The sequence below is a fragment of the Hemiscyllium ocellatum genome, chromosome 3, assembly GCF_020745735.1.
Source record: "Hemiscyllium ocellatum isolate sHemOce1 chromosome 3, sHemOce1.pat.X.cur, whole genome shotgun sequence".
NCBI lineage: Eukaryota > Metazoa > Chordata > Chondrichthyes > Orectolobiformes > Hemiscylliidae > Hemiscyllium > Hemiscyllium ocellatum.
Genome location: NC_083403.1, coordinates 5,162,697 through 5,182,937, shown reverse-complemented (window position 1 = coordinate 5,182,937; position 20,241 = coordinate 5,162,697). Strand labels below are relative to the sequence as shown.

The following is a 20,241-nucleotide window of genomic DNA, read 5'->3' as shown; positions in this document are numbered from 1 at the left end:
TGCAGTCACCAAACGTTTTCTGGAAGTGGATGCGGTGACTTTGGAAGTTTTGCAAAAGGTGAATAAGACCAAATGGTGGGAATTAGCAGAGAAGCTGGAATTGGAACTGCCTGTTTCTGTTAGGAAAGGAGAGGTAATTACAGCAGCAGCTCAGCAATTAAACTTACTGGAGAAACCATCAGAATCTATAGGGATGGCAAGAATTCAATTGTAAATGAAGCAGCTTGAGTTAGAGGCGAAAGATAAGGAAAGGGCAGCAGAAATGAAACAGTTTGAGTTACGATTAAAAGCAGAACAGAGAGAAAAAGAGAGAGCAGCAGAAGAGAGGAAAAAAGAGAGAGCAGAGAAAGAAAAAGAGAGAGCTTTTGAACTTCAAAAACTGACATTTAAGGAAAGTCAGCATAAAAGGCTGGAGATAAAGGCTCAGGGTAGGCTTAGTGAGGAAGAGAGTGATGATGAGCAAGCCCCTGGTAGTCAGAAGCCTAGTGAGAAACTATTTAAGTATGTTCAAGCATTACCGAAATTTGATGAGAAGAATGTAGAGGCCTTTTTCATCTAATTTGAAAAGGTGGCTAAACAAATGCAGTGACCAGTAGCAATGTGTGTTTTGTTGATCCAAACGAAACTTGTCGGTAAGGCTAGTGAGGTATTCGCATCCCTATCAGAGGAGGTATCTGGGGATAATGAGGAGGCGAAAAAAGCCATTTTAGGTGCATTTGAGCTTGTACCAGAAGCCTATAGATAGTGTTTCAGGAATCTAATTGAACCTATATTGAGTTTGAAAGGATCAAACAGAGTAATTTTGATAGATGGATAAGAACTTTAAAAATTAAGCATAACTATGATGCCCTTAGAGAGGTACTTATTTTGGAGGAATTCAAAAATTCACTGCCTGAAGTAGTGGAACTCATCTGGAAGAGCAGAGAGTTAAAACAGCAAGGTTAACAGCTGAGGTGGCTGATGATTATGAGCTGATCCATAAAACATGGTTTGGTTTCCAGAATCAATTTCAGTCCCTGAGGGATAGAAATTGGGGGCAAAGAGAAATCCTCACGTGGAAAGAGAAGTGTAGATCTCGGTGAAGATCGTAAAGATAGCTTATCACAGGTTTTAGGTTGAACTGATGGTCACTAGGAAAATGTCAGTTTATATGCAAAAGATAGGGTGAGGGTGGGGGGGGGGGGTAAAGAGTAAACAATAGGTGGGGATAGAGCCCAGAAAGAGCAGAGCAGTTGGACAGACAAAGGAGTGGAAAATGATCTTGCTAGGAAGGTAAACAACTGTTAATGGGGACTATTGGTGTCTAACAATGGATTGTGTGTAATAACAGACTGTGTTAACAAAGCCTGGTTTGGAGGTGTTGGGGTAAGGACATGGGAGAACTCAAGCCCTAAAGCTATTGAACTTGACTTTGAGTCCAAAAAATGGGAGCTAGCCTTGACTAAAGTGACTGTATCAATCCACCTGCTACAGAATTCCAACAGGCTGCAGCTGCCCACAGACAGTGTGTAAACAAACCTGGCAGCTGCAGACCCTACAATACACACTCCAAAGATATTGGTGTTACTTCCAGTAACAGGTGAGCCTTTAAAAGCAAGGTTTAGTGGACCTAATCAAATTGGGAAGAAATTGAGTGGGGTGAACTATTTGATGAGGACTCCAGACAGGAAGAAATCTCACAGAGTGTGTCATGTAAATATGCTCAAAAGGTATTTTGATAGGGAAGGAAAGCAAGAGGAGGAAGGTGTTAATGATTACAGCACAGAAGGAAGAACCAAGTTTAGAGGATTCTGAGTTGGACATTCCTCAAATCAAATTGGACAATGAGGAGGTTGTCAAAAATTGGAATAAAGTATTGAGTTACCTTCCACAAGAAAATTGAAATGACCTGAAAGAATTATTTCTATCACATGGGGAGATATGTGGAAATAAACTGGGAAATACTAATCTAATTGTGCATGATGTAGAAATAGCAGATGTTGTTCTGATTAAGCAACATCCTTATGGGCATAACCCTCTAAAGCTGGCACAGGTTCAGAAGGAGATAAAGCGCATGCTCCAAGATGGCATAATCGAAGTGAGTTATCGTGACTGGAGCTCACCTATAGTCATGGTGCCAAAGCCAGATGGTACCTAACGGTTATGTCAACACCATTACAAAGACTGATGCATATCCAATTCCACGGCTGGAGGACTGTGTCGAAAAAGTGGGACAAGCAACTTACATTTCTAAATTGGACTTGCTCAGAGGCTACTGGCAAGTCCCTTTGCCAGAGGCAGCAAAGGCAATTTCGGCTTTCGCCATGCCAAATGGACTATATCAGTTCAAAGCTGAAAATGTGTTGCTGGAAAAGCACAGCAGGTCAGGCAGCATCCAAGGAACAGGAGATTCGACGTTTCGGGCATAAGCCCTTCTTCAGGAAGAAGAAGGGCTTATACCCGAAACGTCGAATCTCCTGTTCCTTGGATGCTGCCTGACCCGCTGTGCTTTTCCAGCAACACATTTTCAGCTCTGATCGCCAGCATCTGCAGTCCTCACTTTCTCCTCCTATATCAGTTCAAAGTTATGCCATTTGGTATGAAAACTGCTCCAGCCACATTTCAGATACTGACTAATAAAGTCATTGCCGGATTACCCAACTGTGTGGTATACATTATGACCTGGTAATTTTTAGTCACTCATGGAAGGAACATTTACAGCATTTATCAGACTTGTTCCATTGACTTCGGAAGGCAGGCTTAGTGGTAAACCTAGTTAAAAGTGAATTTGCCAAAGTCACCTTCCTGGACCATGTTATTGGATACAGACAAATGGCCCCATGGGATGTGAAATCAAATGTAATTGGGGAATTTTCCACACTGTCGATGAGAAAAGCAGTACTATGGTTCCTGGGTTTCAGTAGATTTTACTGAAAGTTTGTGCCGAACCTTAGCAATGTGGCTGCTCTACTCACCAAATTGTTAAAAAAGGGCAAGAGGTTTCAGTGGACAGCGAACTCTCAAAAGGCATTTGACAGCCTAAAAACTGTGTTAACCACTGCCCCAGTATTAGCCACACTAGATTAAACAAAGTCTTTCAAGGTGACTATCGATGCCAGTGATGTGGGTGTCAGTGCTGTGCTCCTGCAGGAGGATGATGAAGGGATAGAAAGACCCATTGTGTCTTTACCAAGAATCTGAACGTTCATCAACATGAAATATTCAACGGTGGAGAAAAAGACTTTAAGCATGGCGTTGACATTACAACATTTCAGTGTTTATATTATCAGCAATGCATCTGAGACACTGATCATAACCCATTGACATTTGTGGAAAAATTTAAGGACAAAAATTTCAGACTGTTTCGATGGAGATTGTTGTTGCAGCCATTCAGTTTGACAATTGTGCAGGCGGCAGGTTGCAAAAACATGAATGCTGATTCATCATTGAGACTCGAATGAGGTTCAGAGGTGTTCGGTACTGGGTGTACTGCGGCCTGAATTTGTATGTAGTTGTGCACGTTTGCATGTGTACAGTTAGTATAATGTATGTGTGTGTTTTGGACTACTAACCAGTTTGTTTTTGAAGGGTTTTAAAAATGAAGCCATCTTTTAGTATTGATGGGTTTCTTTTAAGGGGGAGGTGTAACAAATCTGGTCCCTTTTTTCTAAAAGCTGTTCCTTTTCTCAAGGATAATGTGCCCTTGTTTTTTTCCCAGAGGGGTCATAAACTGCTCCTGGTGCTGATTAGACTTGAATGGTACAGAGATTAAAGGGTATTGAGAGGCTTTTTTGTTTATTTGTAAACAGATGAGATGTCAGACCAAAGTGGTCATGTTTTAGAAGTGATCTGTATAATGAAAGGGGAGTGGTCAGCTCTCTATCTGAGCAGTTCAGTCCAGAACTAGTTAGGAGTTCAACAGTGAGCTGTGTGGAAACTCTCTCTCTTTCTGCCCTTCTAACTTCAACATGTAAGGATCTGTTCCTTTTTTTAATTGTGTTTTAAGGGGGTTTCCTTATTGGGACTGTTGTGTATATTCGGGATTTGGAGATGCCGGTGTTGGACTGGGGTGTACAAAGTTAAAAATCACACAACACCAGGTTATAGTCCAACAGGTTTAAGTGGAAGCACACCAGCTTTATATTTGGAACAGCATAATTATGTCTAGTTTGGATAGACTGAGTTCTGTAGGGGTACTTTATTCTGTTTTTCATGTTCCTTGTCTAATTTTGTGAATAAATGTTAATCTATTTTAAAAAGTGGTAGTCAGCCTTGCTAACTTACTCCAGGTACCTTTCACTGTACAATTATTGAAACAAATTGCAAAGGTATGGTCTGGGCTGCCTGCTTAAGAATGTTTTGAGTGGTCTGCCTAGTCCATAACACGTGATCTATTTATGGTTAATTGGATATGTGATCTGATGGTTAGTCAGACATGTGATCTGTTTATGGTCAGTAGGAGATGTGGTCTGATTGTCAGTTAGAAGTGAAGCCTAATGGTCCTGTGTGCAAGTGTTGGGCAGTCAGACAAGAGATCTGATGGTCAGTCACATGTGAGGGTTGGTAGCCAGTTGAATATGGAAACTGATGATCAGTTGAACATAGGAGCTGGTAATCACTCAGACATGAGATTTGATGGTCAATCAGGGGTAAGTGTAATGGTCATCTGGTGATCAGTATGAAATGAGAGTGCTAGTCAGTTGGACAAGACATCTGAGTGTCAGTCAGATATGAGATCTGATGGCCATTGGGGCATGAAGGGCGATGTTCAGTCAGATATGAGATCTGATGGCCAGTGGGGCATGAAGGATGATTTTCAGTCAGATATGAGATCTGATGGTCAGTGGGGCATGAAGGGTGATTTTCAGTCAGATATGAGATCTGATGGCCATTGGGGCTTGAAGGGCAACGTTCAGTCAGATATGAGATCTGATGGTTAGTGGGGCATGCAGGGCAACGTTCAGTCAGATATGAGATCTGATGGTCTGTGGGGCATGAAGGGCAATGTTCAGTCAGATATGAGATCTGATGGTTAGTGGGGCATGCAGGGCAACGTTCAGTCAGATATGAGATCTGATGGTCAGTGGCGCATGAAGGGCGATGTTCAGTCAGATATGAGATCTGATGGTCAGTGTGGCATGAAGGGCAACGTTCAGTCAGATATGAGATCTGATGGTTAGTGGGGCATGCAGGGCAACGTTCAGTCAGATATGAGATCTGATGGTCAGTGGGGCATGAAGGGTGATGTTCAGTCAGATATGAGATCTGATGGTCAGTGTGGCATGAAGGGCAACGTTCAGTCAGATATGAGATCTGATGGTTAGTGGGGCATGAAGGGCGATGTTCAGTCAGATATGAGATCTGATGGCCAGTGGGGCATGAAGGGTGATGTTCAGTCAGACATGAGATCTGATGGCCAGTGGGGCATGAAGGGCAACGTTCAGTCAGATATGAGATCTGATGGCCAGTGGGGCATGAAGGGTGATGTTCAGTCAGATATGAGATCTGATGGCCAGTGGGGCATGATGAGTGTTGTTCAGTCAGATATGAGATCTGATGGCCATTGGGGCATGCAGGGCAACGTTCAGTCAGATATGAGATCTGATGGCCAGTGGGGCATGATGGGTGTTGTTCAGTCAGATATGAGATCTGATGGCCATTGGGGCATGCAGGGCGATGTTCAGTCAGATATGAGATCTGATGGCCAGTGGGGCATGAAGGGCGATTTTCAGTCAGATATGAGATCTGATGGCCAGTGGGGCATGAAGGGTGATGTTCAGTCAGATTTGAGATCTGATGGCCAGTGGGGCATGCAGTGCAACTTTCAGTCAGATATGAGATCTGATTGTCAGTGGGGCATGAAGGGCGATGCTCAGTCAGATATGCGATCTGATGGCCTGTGGGACATGATGGGTGATGTTTAGTCAGTTATGAGATCTGATGGCCAGTGGGGCATGAAGGGTGATGTTCAGTCAGACATGAGATCTGATGGCCAGTTGGGCATGAAGTGCAACGTTCAGTCAGATATGAGATCTGATGGTCATTGGGGCATGAAGGGCAATGTTCAGTCAGATATGAGATCTGATGGCCAGTGGGGCATGATGGGTGTTGTTCAGTCAGATATGAGATCTGATGGCCAGTTGGGCATGATGGGTGTTGTTCAGTCAGATATGAGATCTGATGGCCATTGGGGCATGATGGGTGTTGTTCAGTCAGATATGAGATCTGATGGCCATTGGGGCATGCAGGGCAACGTTCAGTCAGATATGAGATCTGATGGCCAGTGGGGCATGAAGGGTGATGTTCAGTCAGATATGAGATCTGATGGCCATTGGGGCATGCAGGGCAACGTTCAGTCAGATATGAGATCTGATGGCCAGTGGGGCACGAAGGGCAATGTTCAGTCAGATATGAGATCTGATGGCCAGTGGGGCATGAAGGGTGATGTTCAGTCAGATATGAGATCTGATGGGAGGTCAGGCATTGGGATCCTTTGATGGCCAGTGGAGCTTGAGATCTGACAGTCAATGAGATCTGCTCATGGCATTCCGATACGTGATCTGTTGGCCAGAAAACATGCAATCAGCTGATCAGTCAGATATTAAAGTGATGATTAGTAAGAGATGAGATCTCTTGGTCCGCCAGGCATGTGCTCTGAGGATCAGTGAGCAATGACAGTTGTAGCCAGTGGGATCTGAGATCTGATGGTCAGTCAAACCTGTCAGTGATGGTCAGTCAGACCTTAGAGTGTGGGCAGTTGGACACGAAGCAATGATCAGTCAGACATGAGAGTGATGGTCAGTCGGACATGAGAGTGATGGTCAGTCGGACGTGACAGTGATGGTCAGTCAGACATGAGAGCGATGGTCAGTCTGAAATGAGAGTGATGGTCAGTCCGACATGAGAGTGATGGTCAGTCAGACATGAGAGCGATGATCAGTCTGAAATGGGAGTGATGGTCAGTTGGACATGAGAGTGATGGTCAGTCAGACATGAAAGCGATGGTCAGTCTGAAATGAGAGCGATGGTCAGTCAGACATGAGCGATGGTCAGTTTGAAATGGGAGTAATGGTCAGTCAGACATGAGAGCGAAGGTCAGTCTGAAATGAGAGTGATGGTCAGACAGACATGAGAGCGATGGTCAGCCGGACATGAGAGCGATGGCAAGTTGGAAATGAGTGTGTGGACAGTCGGGCATGAAGCAATGATCAGTCAGACATGAGAGTGATGTTCAGTCGGATATGAGAGCGATGGTCAGTCAGACATGAGAGTGATGGTCAGTCTGAAGTGAGAGTGATGGTCAGACAGACATGAGAGCGATGGTCAGTCGGACATGAGAGCAATGGTCAGTCGGACATGAAAGCAATGGCAAGTTGGACATGAGTGTGTGGACAGTCGGACATGAAGCAATGGTCAGTCAGACATGTACGTTATGGTCAGTCAGACATGTAAGTTATAGTCAGTCAGACAATAGAGTGATGGTCAGTCAGAAAGGAGAGTGATGGTCAGTCAGACGTGAAAGTGATGGTAAGTCAGAAATGAGAGTATGGGCAGTCGGACATGAGAGCAATGGTCAGTCAGACATGAGGGTGATGGTAGGTCAGAAATTAGTGTGATGGTCAGTTGGACAAGAGAGATGGTCAGTCAGACCTGTCAGCGATGGTCAGTCAGATCTGGGATGTGATGGACAGACTGGCATAGGATTTGATGGTCAGTTGGATATGGGACCTATTGCTCAGTCAGACATGAGAGTGATCATCAGTCAGACATGCGAGTGATGGTAAGTGGGACATGAGCGTGATAGTCAGTCAGACATGAATGTGATAATTAGACATGAGAGTGATAGTCGGACATGAGAGTGGTAGTCAGTCAGGCAGACATGTGAGTGATGGTCAGTCAGACATGAGAGTGATGGTCAGTCAGACATGAGAATGATAGTTAGACATGAACCTGATAGTTAAATGTGGGAGTAATAGTCAATTGGATATGATGGTAAGTGGGACATGAGAGTGATGGTCAGTCAGACATGAGTGTGATAATCAGACATGAGAGTGATGGCCAGTCAGGCAGACATGGAGCAATGGGCAGTCAGACATGAGAGTGATGGCAAGTTGGAAATGAATTTGTGAACAGTCGGGCATGAAGCGATGATCAGTCAGACATGAAAATGATAGTCAGTCAGATGTGTAAGTTATGGTCAGTCAGATATGTAACTTATGGTCAGTCAGAAATGAGAGTCATGGTCAGTCAGACATGAGTGATGGTCAGTCAGACATGTACATTATGGTCAGTCAGACTTATAAGTTATGGTCAGTCAGATATGAGAGTGATGGTCAAACATGAGAATGATAGACGTGAATCTGATAGTTAGATGTGAGAGTGATAGTCAGATATGAGCGTGATGGTCAGTCAGACTAGTCAGACATGAGAGTGATAGTCAGACATGAGAGTGTTAGTCAGACATGAGTGTGATAGACATAAGAGTGATAGTCAGACATGAGTGTGATAGACAGTCAGACATGGTCAGTCAGATATGAGTGTGGTAGTTAGATGTGTGTGATAGTCAGGCAGACATGAGTGTGATAGACAGTCGGACAGGAGAGTGACGGTCAATCAGACATGAGAGTGATAGTAAGTGGGACATTAGTGTGATAGTCAGTTTGACATGGGTGTGCTAGTTCATTGGACATGAGAGTAATGGTCAGTCAGACATGTGAGTGATGGTCAGTCAGATATGAGAGTGATGGCCAGTCAGACATGAGTGTGATAGTCAGACATGAGATTGATGGTCAGTCAGATATGAGTGTGGTAATTAGACGTGTGATAGTCAGGCAAAAATGAGTGTGATAGACAGACATGAGAGTGACAGTCAGTGGGACAGGAGAGTGATAGACATGAGAGTGATAGTCAGTCAGACAGGAGAGTGATGGTCAATCAGACGTGAGAGTGATAGTAAGTGGGACATGAGTGTGATAGTTTGACATGAGAGTGAAAGTTCATTGGACATGAGAGTAATGGTCAGTCAGACATGAGAGTGATGGTCAGTCGGACATGAGAGTGATGGTCAGTCAGACATGAGAGTGATGGTCATAGAACATAGAACAATACAGCACAGAACAGGCCCTTCAGCCCTCGATGTTGCACCGACCTGTGAACTAATCTAAGCCCATCCCCCTACACTATCCTAGACATAAGTGTGATAGTCCGTCTGAGATGAGTGTGATGGTAAGTTGGACATGAGACTGTTAGTCAGACATGAGCGTGATGTTCAGTCAGAATTGAGAGTGATGGTAAGTCAGACATGAGAGTGATGGTATGTGGAACATGAGAGTGATGATCAGTCAGACATGAGCGTGATGGTCAGTCAGAATTGAGAGTGATGGTAAGTCAGACATGAGAGTGATGGTATGTGGAACATGAGAGTGATGATCAATCAGACATGAGCGTGATGGTCAGTCAGATATGAGACTGGTTGTCAGACATGAGTGTGATAGTCAGACATGAGTGCGATAGTTAGACGTGTGTGATAGTCAGGCAGACATAAGAGTGATAGTTCGTCGGTCATGAGAGTGATGGTCAGTCAGACATGAGGATAATGATAAGTTGGACATGAGAGTGATAGTCATTTGGACATGGGGGTGATGATCGGTCAGACATGAGTGTAATGGTAAGTGGGACATGAGCGTGATGGTAAGTCGGACATGGAAATGATGGCCAGCCAGACATAAGAGTAATGGTTACTTGGACCTGTGCTCTGATGGTCAACTAGATGTGTGCTTTGATTGCCAATTGGCCGTGAGAGCTGGTGGTCAATGAGATATAAGATTTGGTTGGCTGTGTAATATGCAGTTTGTTATGGCCAGTCAGACAGATGGTGAGATCAAATAGTGATTAGGATATTAAGGTGATGATTTGTCTAACATGAAATCTGATGACCAGTGAGACCTGAGAAGTGATAATCAGAAACGATATCTGGTCAATGTCAGGCATGAGAATTGATAGCCAGTCAGATGTGAGCACTCATGCTCTGTTGGCTGTGAGATCTGATGAGTGTAGTGGTCAGTTTAGATGAGATCTGATGGTCAGTTTTACATGAGATGGGATGGGCATTTAGACATGTGATCTGTTAGTTTTCTGGACACAAAATTTGATAATGGTCAGTGACGTATGCGATCAGATGATCTATTGGTGCTGGGATATGTAGAATGTTACTTGAATGTAATTGCAAACTAATTGCATTTAATTGCAAATGCGACTTGAAGTTTAGTTTGAAAATAAATCCATGCTTGCTGCTATAGTATATCTCATTCAGTGTTCTTTGCCATTCTGTTGGAGAAAATACATTGCCTGAACAAGGCCGTTTTCCCGCATCGTTACAAGAACAGGCTTGCCATGGCAACCAATTTTTAGGAAATTCATTGCAGTAAATTTGCATAAAAGCTGAGGGCGGTGGAAGCTACAGTATAATTCCTGAAAGAACATAACCAAACAATTGCACTGAACTTTACACTGACCTTCCGTTAGTGAGTTGAGTCAAACATTACTGCAAATCTCAGTAGCTGGAATGTGAAAACTGATATAAAATCCTGAAATCTGTGTAAAGAATGAGGAGCAGTCAAACTTCTATATTTGTCAGTTCTTGCTTTATGGATGAAAATTAACATTCCAAACTATCGCACCATCCTTCAGGCATACTTGGTAAGTTGGTCAGTTGTGCTCTTGATGGTCAGCTAGATGTGAGTTCTGATGGTCAGTCAGACAGAAGATCAGGTTGACAGGATATGTGCATTAGTAGATGAGACATGGAGGACTGTGTGCAGTTTTGGGTTTCTTGCCTTAGCTTGGATAATATTGTTTGATCAGGCTCAATGAGCTGAATGGCCTACTCCTGTTTCTATGAGATTAAATGATCAGATATAAGATGGGTTGATTGTCAGATGAATTTTCATGGAAATTGACATAAACTGGGCCTAATCAATCCTAGTTTTTGCCCATACCTACATTCCAAGGATGGCTGAAGCATTGAGATAGTACACTTCCAGGTAGGTTGGGATGTAAATTAAAGTCAGTGCATGTTTACAGTGTATTGGAATATGCACTGGTCTGTGGTGGGGTTGTACTTGTAATACACTTGCAGGTCATAAATATTTGTTTATATGGCATAGTTTGCAATGAAATCCAACCTGGGGCTAAGTCAGTAACATACAAGAATCTCATGACAACTGGTTCACAATTGTTTTAAAGGTGGCATGCAAGTCAGGATGGTGAGTGGCTTGGAGGGGAACTTGCAGATGGTAACATTTCCATGGATCTGTTGCCCTTGTCCTTTCAGATGGCAGTAAATGTGGGTCTGAAAGTTACTGTCTAAGGAGCCTTTCTGAGGTGTTCCTGACAGATGGTACACACTGCTGCGATTGATAGCAGAAGGAATTGCTTTGGTGAATGTGATGCCAAACCAAGTGGGCTGCTTTGTCCTGGATGATATCAAGCTTCTTGAACGTTGTTGGAGCTGCACCCATCCAGGCAAGTGGGGAGTATTCCATCATATTCCCTCCTTGTGCTGAGTAGATGATGGACAGTCTTACGGGAGTCAGGAGGTGGATTATTTGCTGCAGTATTCCTCATTTATGAACTACTTTTGTAGCTACTGTATTTATATGGCTAATCCAGTTCAGTTTCTGATCAACTCCCAGGATATTGATGGTGTGGGATTCAGTGATGCTAACATCATTGAATGTCAAGGCGCGGTGGTTAGATTGTCTTTGGTTGGAGATGTTAATTCCCGGGCATTTGTGTGACCCAACTTGTTAGTTGCCACTTGTCAGCTGAAACCTTTTTGACTCTCATCTCCAACATCTGCAGTCCTCACTTTCTCCTGAAGCCTGGATATTGTCCAGGTCTTGCTGCACTTGGACATGGGCTGCTTCACTTTCCATTGAGTCACAAATCATACAGTCATAGAGGATATGGCACAGACAGATCCTGTGGCCCATCGATCTGTGCTCACTATTTACACTAATCATACTTTTTGAACATGGGACAGACCTGGGAAATTTACATATTGTTGGGAAGATGCCAGTTTTGTAGTTGTACTGAAACAGCTTGGTAAGGAATGCTGCAAGTTCCGGAGCACAAGTTTTCAATCCGATTGCCTGAATGTTGTCAGGGTCCATAGTCTTAGCAAGATCCAGTGTTTCCAATCATTTCTTGATATCGCATGGAGTGAATTTAATTGGCTAACAACTGGGGACCTCTGGAGGAGGCCAAGATGGAACATCCACTCAGCACTTCTGGCTGAAGATTGTTGTGAATACTTTAGCCTTATGTTTTGCACAAATGTGCCAGCCTTCCCCATCATTGAGGAAAGGAATTTCTGTGGAGCCTTCTCTTCCAGTCAGAAGTTACATGATGACAGGTTGTATTCCAACAGGTTTGGTTGAAATTACAAACTTAATGAGCAATGCTTTTAACTGTACTTCTGTACTTTACTTGAGTACACATCACAATAAAAATCAAACCAAAAAAAAAACAAAGTCATGTGGTTTGCCCTAATTAAATCATGCTTTTGCAAATGCGTATAAATCCTATCCCTAAGAATTCTCTCCGATATCTTCCCAACCACAGATGTGAGACTCACTAGTCCATAATTTCCTGGGTTATCTCTGTATTTCCCTTCTTGAACAGAGGAACAAATTAAGCTGTTTGCCAGTCAACAGGGACCTCTCAGTGGCCATTTAGGTTACAAAGATCTTGCTCAAGGTGCCACAATGTCCTTTTTTACCTCCTTCAACAACCTGGGGTAGGTCCTATTGGGGTCTGGGGTCTTGTCTGGGGTACTGATGCAAAACACTCATTTAGGATCTTGTCCATATCCTCTACTTCCAACCACAAGCTCCCTCCTTTATCCTTGAGTGGTCTTACCCTCTCCATAGTTATCCTCTTATTTCTAATTTCTGTTTAAAATGACTTGTGATTTTCTTTCACTCTACTTGCCAAGAACATTTCATGGCCCCTCCTTTCTCTCCTAGTCTCCTGTTTGCGTTCTTTCCTGCTTTTCTCATATCCCTCATGGGCCCTGACCGATTTTAGCTTTCTTGACCTTACATATGCATGTATATGTTCATATCTGTATACATTTACACCATATACTGCTAAATACAGTGATGTCTATCCTTTCACTACAGGATGCCACAATTCCAGCGGATGACCGAGGAGACTTTCTGTACTGTCTATTAAGAGCTCAGGATGACCCAAAAGCTCGTTACAATCCGTATGATCTGCAAGTTGTTTCTGCAACCAGAGCCAAATCGTACAAACAATACTGGACAATTAGTGCATCCTACGTATCCAAGGTAACAGAAACTTTTTTATCCCTTTCGCTGTACTTTGAGCATCTAATCTTGCATCTGACCTGTCTTTCAAAATCATTGTTATCAACCATCCTCCCAGATATGATTACGCTTCATCACTGCATCTTCACTGCTGCTACCTTCAGCCACTGCACTAATAGCTTCTTGGCCTTAATGATTCCAATCTCTAACTGAATTCAGCAGATTCTCTCTCCTTTAGTCTGAATTTTCTTGTTTACTTGGGGAGGGATTCATGGCATGTAATCTGCTGGAGTGAGTGTAAACTTCTCTCATATAATTGCTCTTCAGCTCGTTCATTATTCAACTGGCCACCTTGGCGCCCAGATTATGCATTATGGACTCGGAGTGCAGAAATATTTGTCACTGTTGGGATTTTGCAACATTGATACATATTTAAACCTAGCCCCATAGCACTTCAGGTGCTGCAAGCCTGGAACTGACCCTTACAATGGGATTATGCACCATTTGAACTCAGCAATTGGTGCTGAAATGGAAGCTAGCATCCTGTTTCACTGTGACGGACCGAGAGATGCTGTTGGATGGAGTTGTCAAGAGAAGGACAATACTGTTTTCTCTAGACCAGCAAAGGAGGCCAAGATACTAGACAGAGCCAGGCTGGATGCAGGTAGTTACTTGAGTCAGTGAAGTATCCTGGGTGAAAAGAAATGCCGAGCATTTTTGAAAGAAGGTTAGCGACCGTCAGTGCTCCACAGGGGTAAGTGGCACCACCACCTTCTTCCTCACACTCTCATTGCTCACTTTAAGTCTGTTGTCGCATTCACCTCCCACCAAGGCTTGTGGACAGCAACTCTCACTGCAGCATGCAGCATGTTCACTGAATGGCTCTTTACTCACCTCTTCCTCCCACATGACTCCAATCCTTCCTGGCCTCTGTGTGTTCTATTCACTCATTCAGTCAGGGCATTCCATCATGCTTTTGTCCCTGCATCACGATTAATGCTGCTCCCATCATTCTCAATCCCTCCTTTTGTCAGATTGCAGGAAAAACTCTCTCAAAACTGGGCTGAGAGGGCCACAACAGGTGAAGGGACGGTAGACAGTCAGCTCTTCACCTTGTATCAGGAGAAAATGCTGCAGTCATTCAGAGAAGTGGGTCATGGAGATCTCCATGAGCAACCAACTGGTGAGCTCCATTGTGCTGTACTGTGCTTTGCTAGCCGCTCTCCCATTAAGACCAGTGTCAACTCACTCTTACTTGAACATTTTACCCCCATTTCACAGGTAATTCTCAGCTTTTGAATACTAGTGGAGAAGGAATCCAGTTCCACCCACATTTGGCTCCATCCCTGAGGAAGAAACCACTCAACCCTCAGAGGATACACCAACACGACTTTCACCTGCACTCTCCACTAACTCAGACTATTTCATCTCAATGCATTCTCCCTCTAGCTTATATTTGGGAGCACAGTCTGGTGAGCACAGAACTGACTCCTCTGCAGTTGGTCAGGGTAGAACCACCCCAGCTTGCTTTTTATAAAATTATTCACTCAGGAGATATGGGCATGGCTGAGGATTTAGTGGCATGCTAGGCCATTTTAGAGGTCACTTAACAGTCAACCACGTTACTTTGGGTCAGGAATCACATTTAGGCCGGACCAGGTAGCAGCAGCAGATTTGCAATCATAAAGAACTTTAGTGAACCAGGTGAGGTTTTACAACAATTGGCAATGGTTACATGGTCATCACCAGACAAGATTTTTAAAATTCAAACTCCTCCATCTGCCATAATGGGATTTGAACGCATGCCCTCAGAACACTAGATATTCTGCATTAGTTGCATAGTGACATTACTACTACAGAATAGCCTCTCCAGTGAGTGGACTGCCAGAAACCAGGAACCAGCTCAGCCCTCGCTAGAAAATGGTCTCAACCATTATTGAGTCATAGAGTCATACAACATGAAAACAGACTCTTCGGTCTAACTCGCCCATACCGACCAAACTAAACTAGTCCCACTTGCCTGCATTTGGCCCATATCCCTGGCAAATTCCCTAAGAATCTTCTATGCTTTAGTACGGACACCTCTCACTCCACTATATTCTAGTGAGTACAGGCTCATTCTACATAACCTCTCCTCAAAAGAAAACTCTTCCATACCTGTGGCACGGTGGCTCAGTGGTTAGCACTGCTGCCTCACAGCACCAGATTCCCAGATTTGATTCTCAACCTCAGGTCTGTGTGGAGTTTGCACATTCCCCCCGTGTCTGCATGGGTTTCCTCCCACAGTCCAAAGTTGTGTAGATCAGGTGAATTGGCTATGCTAAATTGTCCATAATGTTAGATGCATAGTTAGAGGGAAATGAGTCTGGATAGGTTACTCTTTGGAGGGTTGGTGTGGACTGGTTGGGCCAAAGGGCCTGTTTCCACACTGTAGGTAATCTAATCTAAACCTTTCCTCTTTATTTTCCTGTCCAAATGTCTTTTAAATGTTGTATCTGACTTGCATCCACCACTTCCTCTGGCAGTTCATTCCACACACAAGCAACCCTCTGTGTGAAAAAATTGTCTCTCAGGTCCGTTTTAATTTTTTCTCGTCTCACCTTAAAAATATGCCTTCTAGTTTTGACCCCTCCCCCACCAACTATAGGGAGATAACCTTTGCTATTCACCTTATCTATGCCCCTCATGACTTTATGAAATTTTGTAAGGTCACCCCTCAACATCCTACACTCCAGTGAAAAAAAATGTCCCAGCCTAACAAGCCTTTTCCTATGATTCAAACCCTCCACCCCCAGTAACATCCTGGTAAATCTTTTCTGAACTCTCTCCTATTTAATAATATCCTTCCTAGAGCTGGCCAACCAGAAATGTAAGAAGTAGGGCTTATGCCCGAAACGTCGAATCTCCTGTTCCTTGGATGCTGCCTGACCTGCTGCGCTTTTCCAGCAACACATTTTCAGCCAGAAATGTACACAGTACTGCAAAAGTGGTCTCACCAACATCATGTACAACCTCAACATTACAGTTTAATGGCCTGAACAATGAAGGCAAACGTGCTAAATGTCGTCTTAACCACTCTGTCTACCTGTGACACAACATTCAAAGAACTATGTACCTGAATCCCTAAATCTCTCTGTTCAACAACACTAATGACTTTGTCAAAAAGCACAGGGAGGCTCAGCAACATCAGGCAGGCTTATCATAGTCAGTCACTAAACTGGATCAAAGGATTGAGGATTCACCAAAGTTCTTAGTTCCATGTTGGTTTGGCATGCATGTGGCCACAGACAGGCTGGCACCACCATGGAGGTCCTGCAGAGTCAGTGTCTGTGGATTTGTGCCTAAATGTACACTCCATCCATTGGAACTTTAACCCTCCTTCCTGTGCCCTTTTCTCTCAGAATGACAGGATGCACAAGCACCCAGAGGAGGAGCCACACATAGGTCCCTTAGAAACGTTGTCTCAGAACATTCCAGAGGTGCCCAGCCTCGCTTCCCCCCAACTCTTGCTTCCAGGCCAGAAACATTAACAACAGATCAGCTCCCTCCACTCCAGCCATGGACATCAGGGCTGAACCCTTGCATAAAGAGAGGGAGAGAAAGAAATTAATTCACCGAGGGCAAACAGCAACACTGATAACAACTCATTGTAAATGAGCTGTTTAATAAATATCTGTTTACTGACACTCACTTTTTACTGACTTTCTGTTTTCATCTTACTTTTGGTACCTGAATCCCAACAAAATAATTTTCTCTCTCACCTTGGCTGTTCTGCCTGGTATGATCTTAATGTCTGCTCCCTATGATCATATAATCAATTGCCTCTATCCATTCTTCTCTTCCAATAGCCCATCCAAATATCCTTTAAAATCCCCTTCCTGAATTGGCTTTCTATTCCAGTTTATATTTGTTTATTTCTCCTTATCCAGTCCTTGAGTTCATCATGTTCATGAGACCCACCTTCTGTTTCCTTGATCCATGTTCCACAAAAACTACCAATGATCCAACTTTGTCTCCTATGCTCCCTGATAGTTGATAGTGTAAAGTGTTGCCCCTCTTTCCTTTGCTGTCATCGCACCTTTCATCAAAAAGCTAACCTGTGACCCCATTGGCCTTGCAATCTATCTCTCCATCACCACCTTTCCAACGCCCTTGAACTTATTGCCTGGGAGTCATACCGGAGGATTGGAGGGAGGTGAATGTTGTTCCTCTTTTCAAGAAAGGGAATAGGGTTTTAGGGGACCAGTCAGTTTTACGTCTGTGGTCAGCAAGGTTTTGGAAAGAATTCTGAGGGATAGGACTTACGACTATTTGGAAAAGCATAGCGTGATTAAAGGCAGTCAGCATGGCTTTGTGAGGGGCAGGTCATTCCTCACAAATCTTATTGAGTTCTTTGAGGAGGTGACGAGACAGGTCGACGAAGGTTGAGCAGTGGATGTTGTGTATATGGACTTTAGCAAGGTATTTGGTCAGGTTCCCCATGGGAGGCTCATTCATAAAGTCAGGAAGTATAGGATACAGGGAGATTTGGCTCTCTGAATGCAGAATTGGCTGGCTGACAGAAGGCAGAGAGTGGTTGTAGATGGAAAGTATTCTGCCTGGAGGTCATTAGTGAGTGGGGTCCCGTACAGCTCTGTTCTTCGGCCTCTGCTCTTTGTAGTTTTTATAAATGACTTGGATGAGGAGGTTGAGGGGTGGGTTAGTAAGTTTGCAGATGACATAAAGGTTGGAGGTGCCGTCGATAGTATAGAGGGCTATTACAGGCTGCAGCACGACATAGACAGGGTGCAGAGCTGGGCTGAGAAATGGCAGATGGAGTTCAACCTAGATACATGTGAAATGATGCATCTTGGTAGGTCAAACTCGAATACTGAATAAATGATTAAAGACAGGATTCTTGGCAGTGTGGAGGAACAGAGGGATCTGGGTGTGCAAGTACATAGATCCCTCAAAGTTGCCACCCAAGTGGATAGGGTTGTTAAGAAAGCATATGGTGTTTTGGCTTTCATTAACGGGGGATCGAGTTTAAGAGTCACAATGTTTTGCTGCAGCTCTACAAGTCCCTGGTGAGGCCACACTTGGAATATTGTGTCCAGTTCTGTTCGCCCTACTATAGGAAAGACACAGAGGCTTTGGAGACGGTGCAAAGAAGGTTTACCAGGATGCTGCCTGGACTGGACGACTTTTCTTACGAAGAGAGATTGACTAAGCTCAGACTTTTCTCTCTGGAGAGAAGGAGGAGAAATAGAGGTGACCTGATCAAGGTATACAAGGTAATGAGAGGAATAGATAGAGTCAATAGCCAGAGACTTTTCTCCTGGGCAGGATTGACTGGTACAAGACGTCCTAGTTTTAAAGTATTAGGAGAAAGGTAAAGAGGAGACGTCAGAGGTAGGTTCTTTATGCAGAGAGTTGTGAATGCATGGAATGTGTTGCCAGCGGTGGTAGAGGAAGCAGAGTCATTAGGGACATTTAAGCGAAATGCTGGACATGTACACAGACAGCAGTGAATTGAGGAGTGCATGGGTTAGGTTATTTTAGTTTGGATTAGGAATAATCCTCGGCACAACATTGTGGGCTAAAGAGCCTGTTCTGTACTGTGCTTTTCTGTGATCTATGTTCTAAATCTGTTGTCTTCCTTTCTGAAACTTCGTATTTGTCTTTGAATCCCTCTAATCAGGCTTCTGTCCCTGCCAGAATTCTGTCAAAATCACAAATTATGTCCTACATGACTATTAAAGAAATAAATATTCCTGCTCATCCATCTCAACATATCTGCAGTGGAGATGTGTTGGTTTAATGATCATGTCACTGGGCTAGAAATGCAGATAAGGGAGAAAGTGAGGTCTGCAGATGCTGGAAATCAGAGCTGAAAATGTGTTGCTGGAAAAGCGCAGCAGGTCAGGCAGCATCCAAGGAGCAGGAGATTTGACGTTTCGGGCATAAGCCCTTCTTCAGGAAACGTCGAATCTCCTGCTCCTTGGATGCTGCCTGACCTGCTGTGTTTTTCCAGCAACACATTTTCAGCTAGAAATGCAGATATCCAGGATAATGTTCTATGGATTTGGATTTGAAACCCACTGTAGCATATGGCAAAATTTCTGCACAATAGTATTTGAAACTAAATTTGTAGCTGGTCTATGGGTGGCTATATAGCTATTGTTAGTTGTTTTAAAAGCCCATGTGGTTCTCTTCAATTAAGAAAATCTGCCATCCTTTCCTGGTCTAGCCTATACACAATTCCTGATCCATAGCAATGTAGTTCACTCTCTATTGCCCACTGAAATGGACTCGAGTTCAATGCCCACATCCCATAGAAGAATAAATTTTAAAAAAGTAACGTTTGTTATATTACCAGTTGATGTTATTATTTGACAAATCAAATCCAAGACTAAAACCTGGCTTAATAGATCAAACATTTTTCAAGTATTTTTAAAAAAAGAAACAGTTTTCTTTTGAATCTTACAAGTACAAAACCAAACAATTCAAACCAATATTAAAAAAACAAACCTGCTAATTACATAAATAAATAATAACTATTAACTCAGCTTAAAAAGGAAAATCTTAATAATAATAATGATAATAACCATAACACAGCTCAGCAAAACAAAGCAATAGCCCTCAATCATCAAGCACATATGTTTATACATATTCACATGTTTGTAGTTACATAGAATTGCCATGGCTACATAAAGGCTCTTACTAATGTGGCAGACAAATCTGTCCCCAGGTAGTCTTATCGAAATTCTTCTTTTTATGGTGCAGATGACACCAAAATTGGAGGTGTGGTGGACAGCGAAGAGGGTTACCTCAGATTACAACAGGATTTGGACCAGATGGACCAATGGGCTCCGAAGTGGCAGATGGAGTTTAATTTAGATAAATGTGAGGTGCTGCAATTTGGGAAAGCAAATCTTAGCAGGACTTATAG

The 20,241-nt window shown here is 43.4% G+C and overlaps 1 protein-coding gene across 1 annotated transcript in view; it reads left to right on the top strand.

The window, feature by feature from the left end:
• The first annotated feature begins 13,142 nt into the window (after positions 1-13,142).
• The window catches only part of LOC132832876 (dynein axonemal heavy chain 6-like), a 670,564-nt gene continuing 663,465 nt past the window's right edge, over positions 13,143-20,241 (top strand). Inside the window, exon 1 of the mRNA XM_060851082.1 lies at positions 13,143-13,331. Coding sequence (XP_060707065.1) covers positions 13,143-13,331 — 189 coding nt within the window. The remainder of the gene's footprint in view (positions 13,332-20,241) is intronic.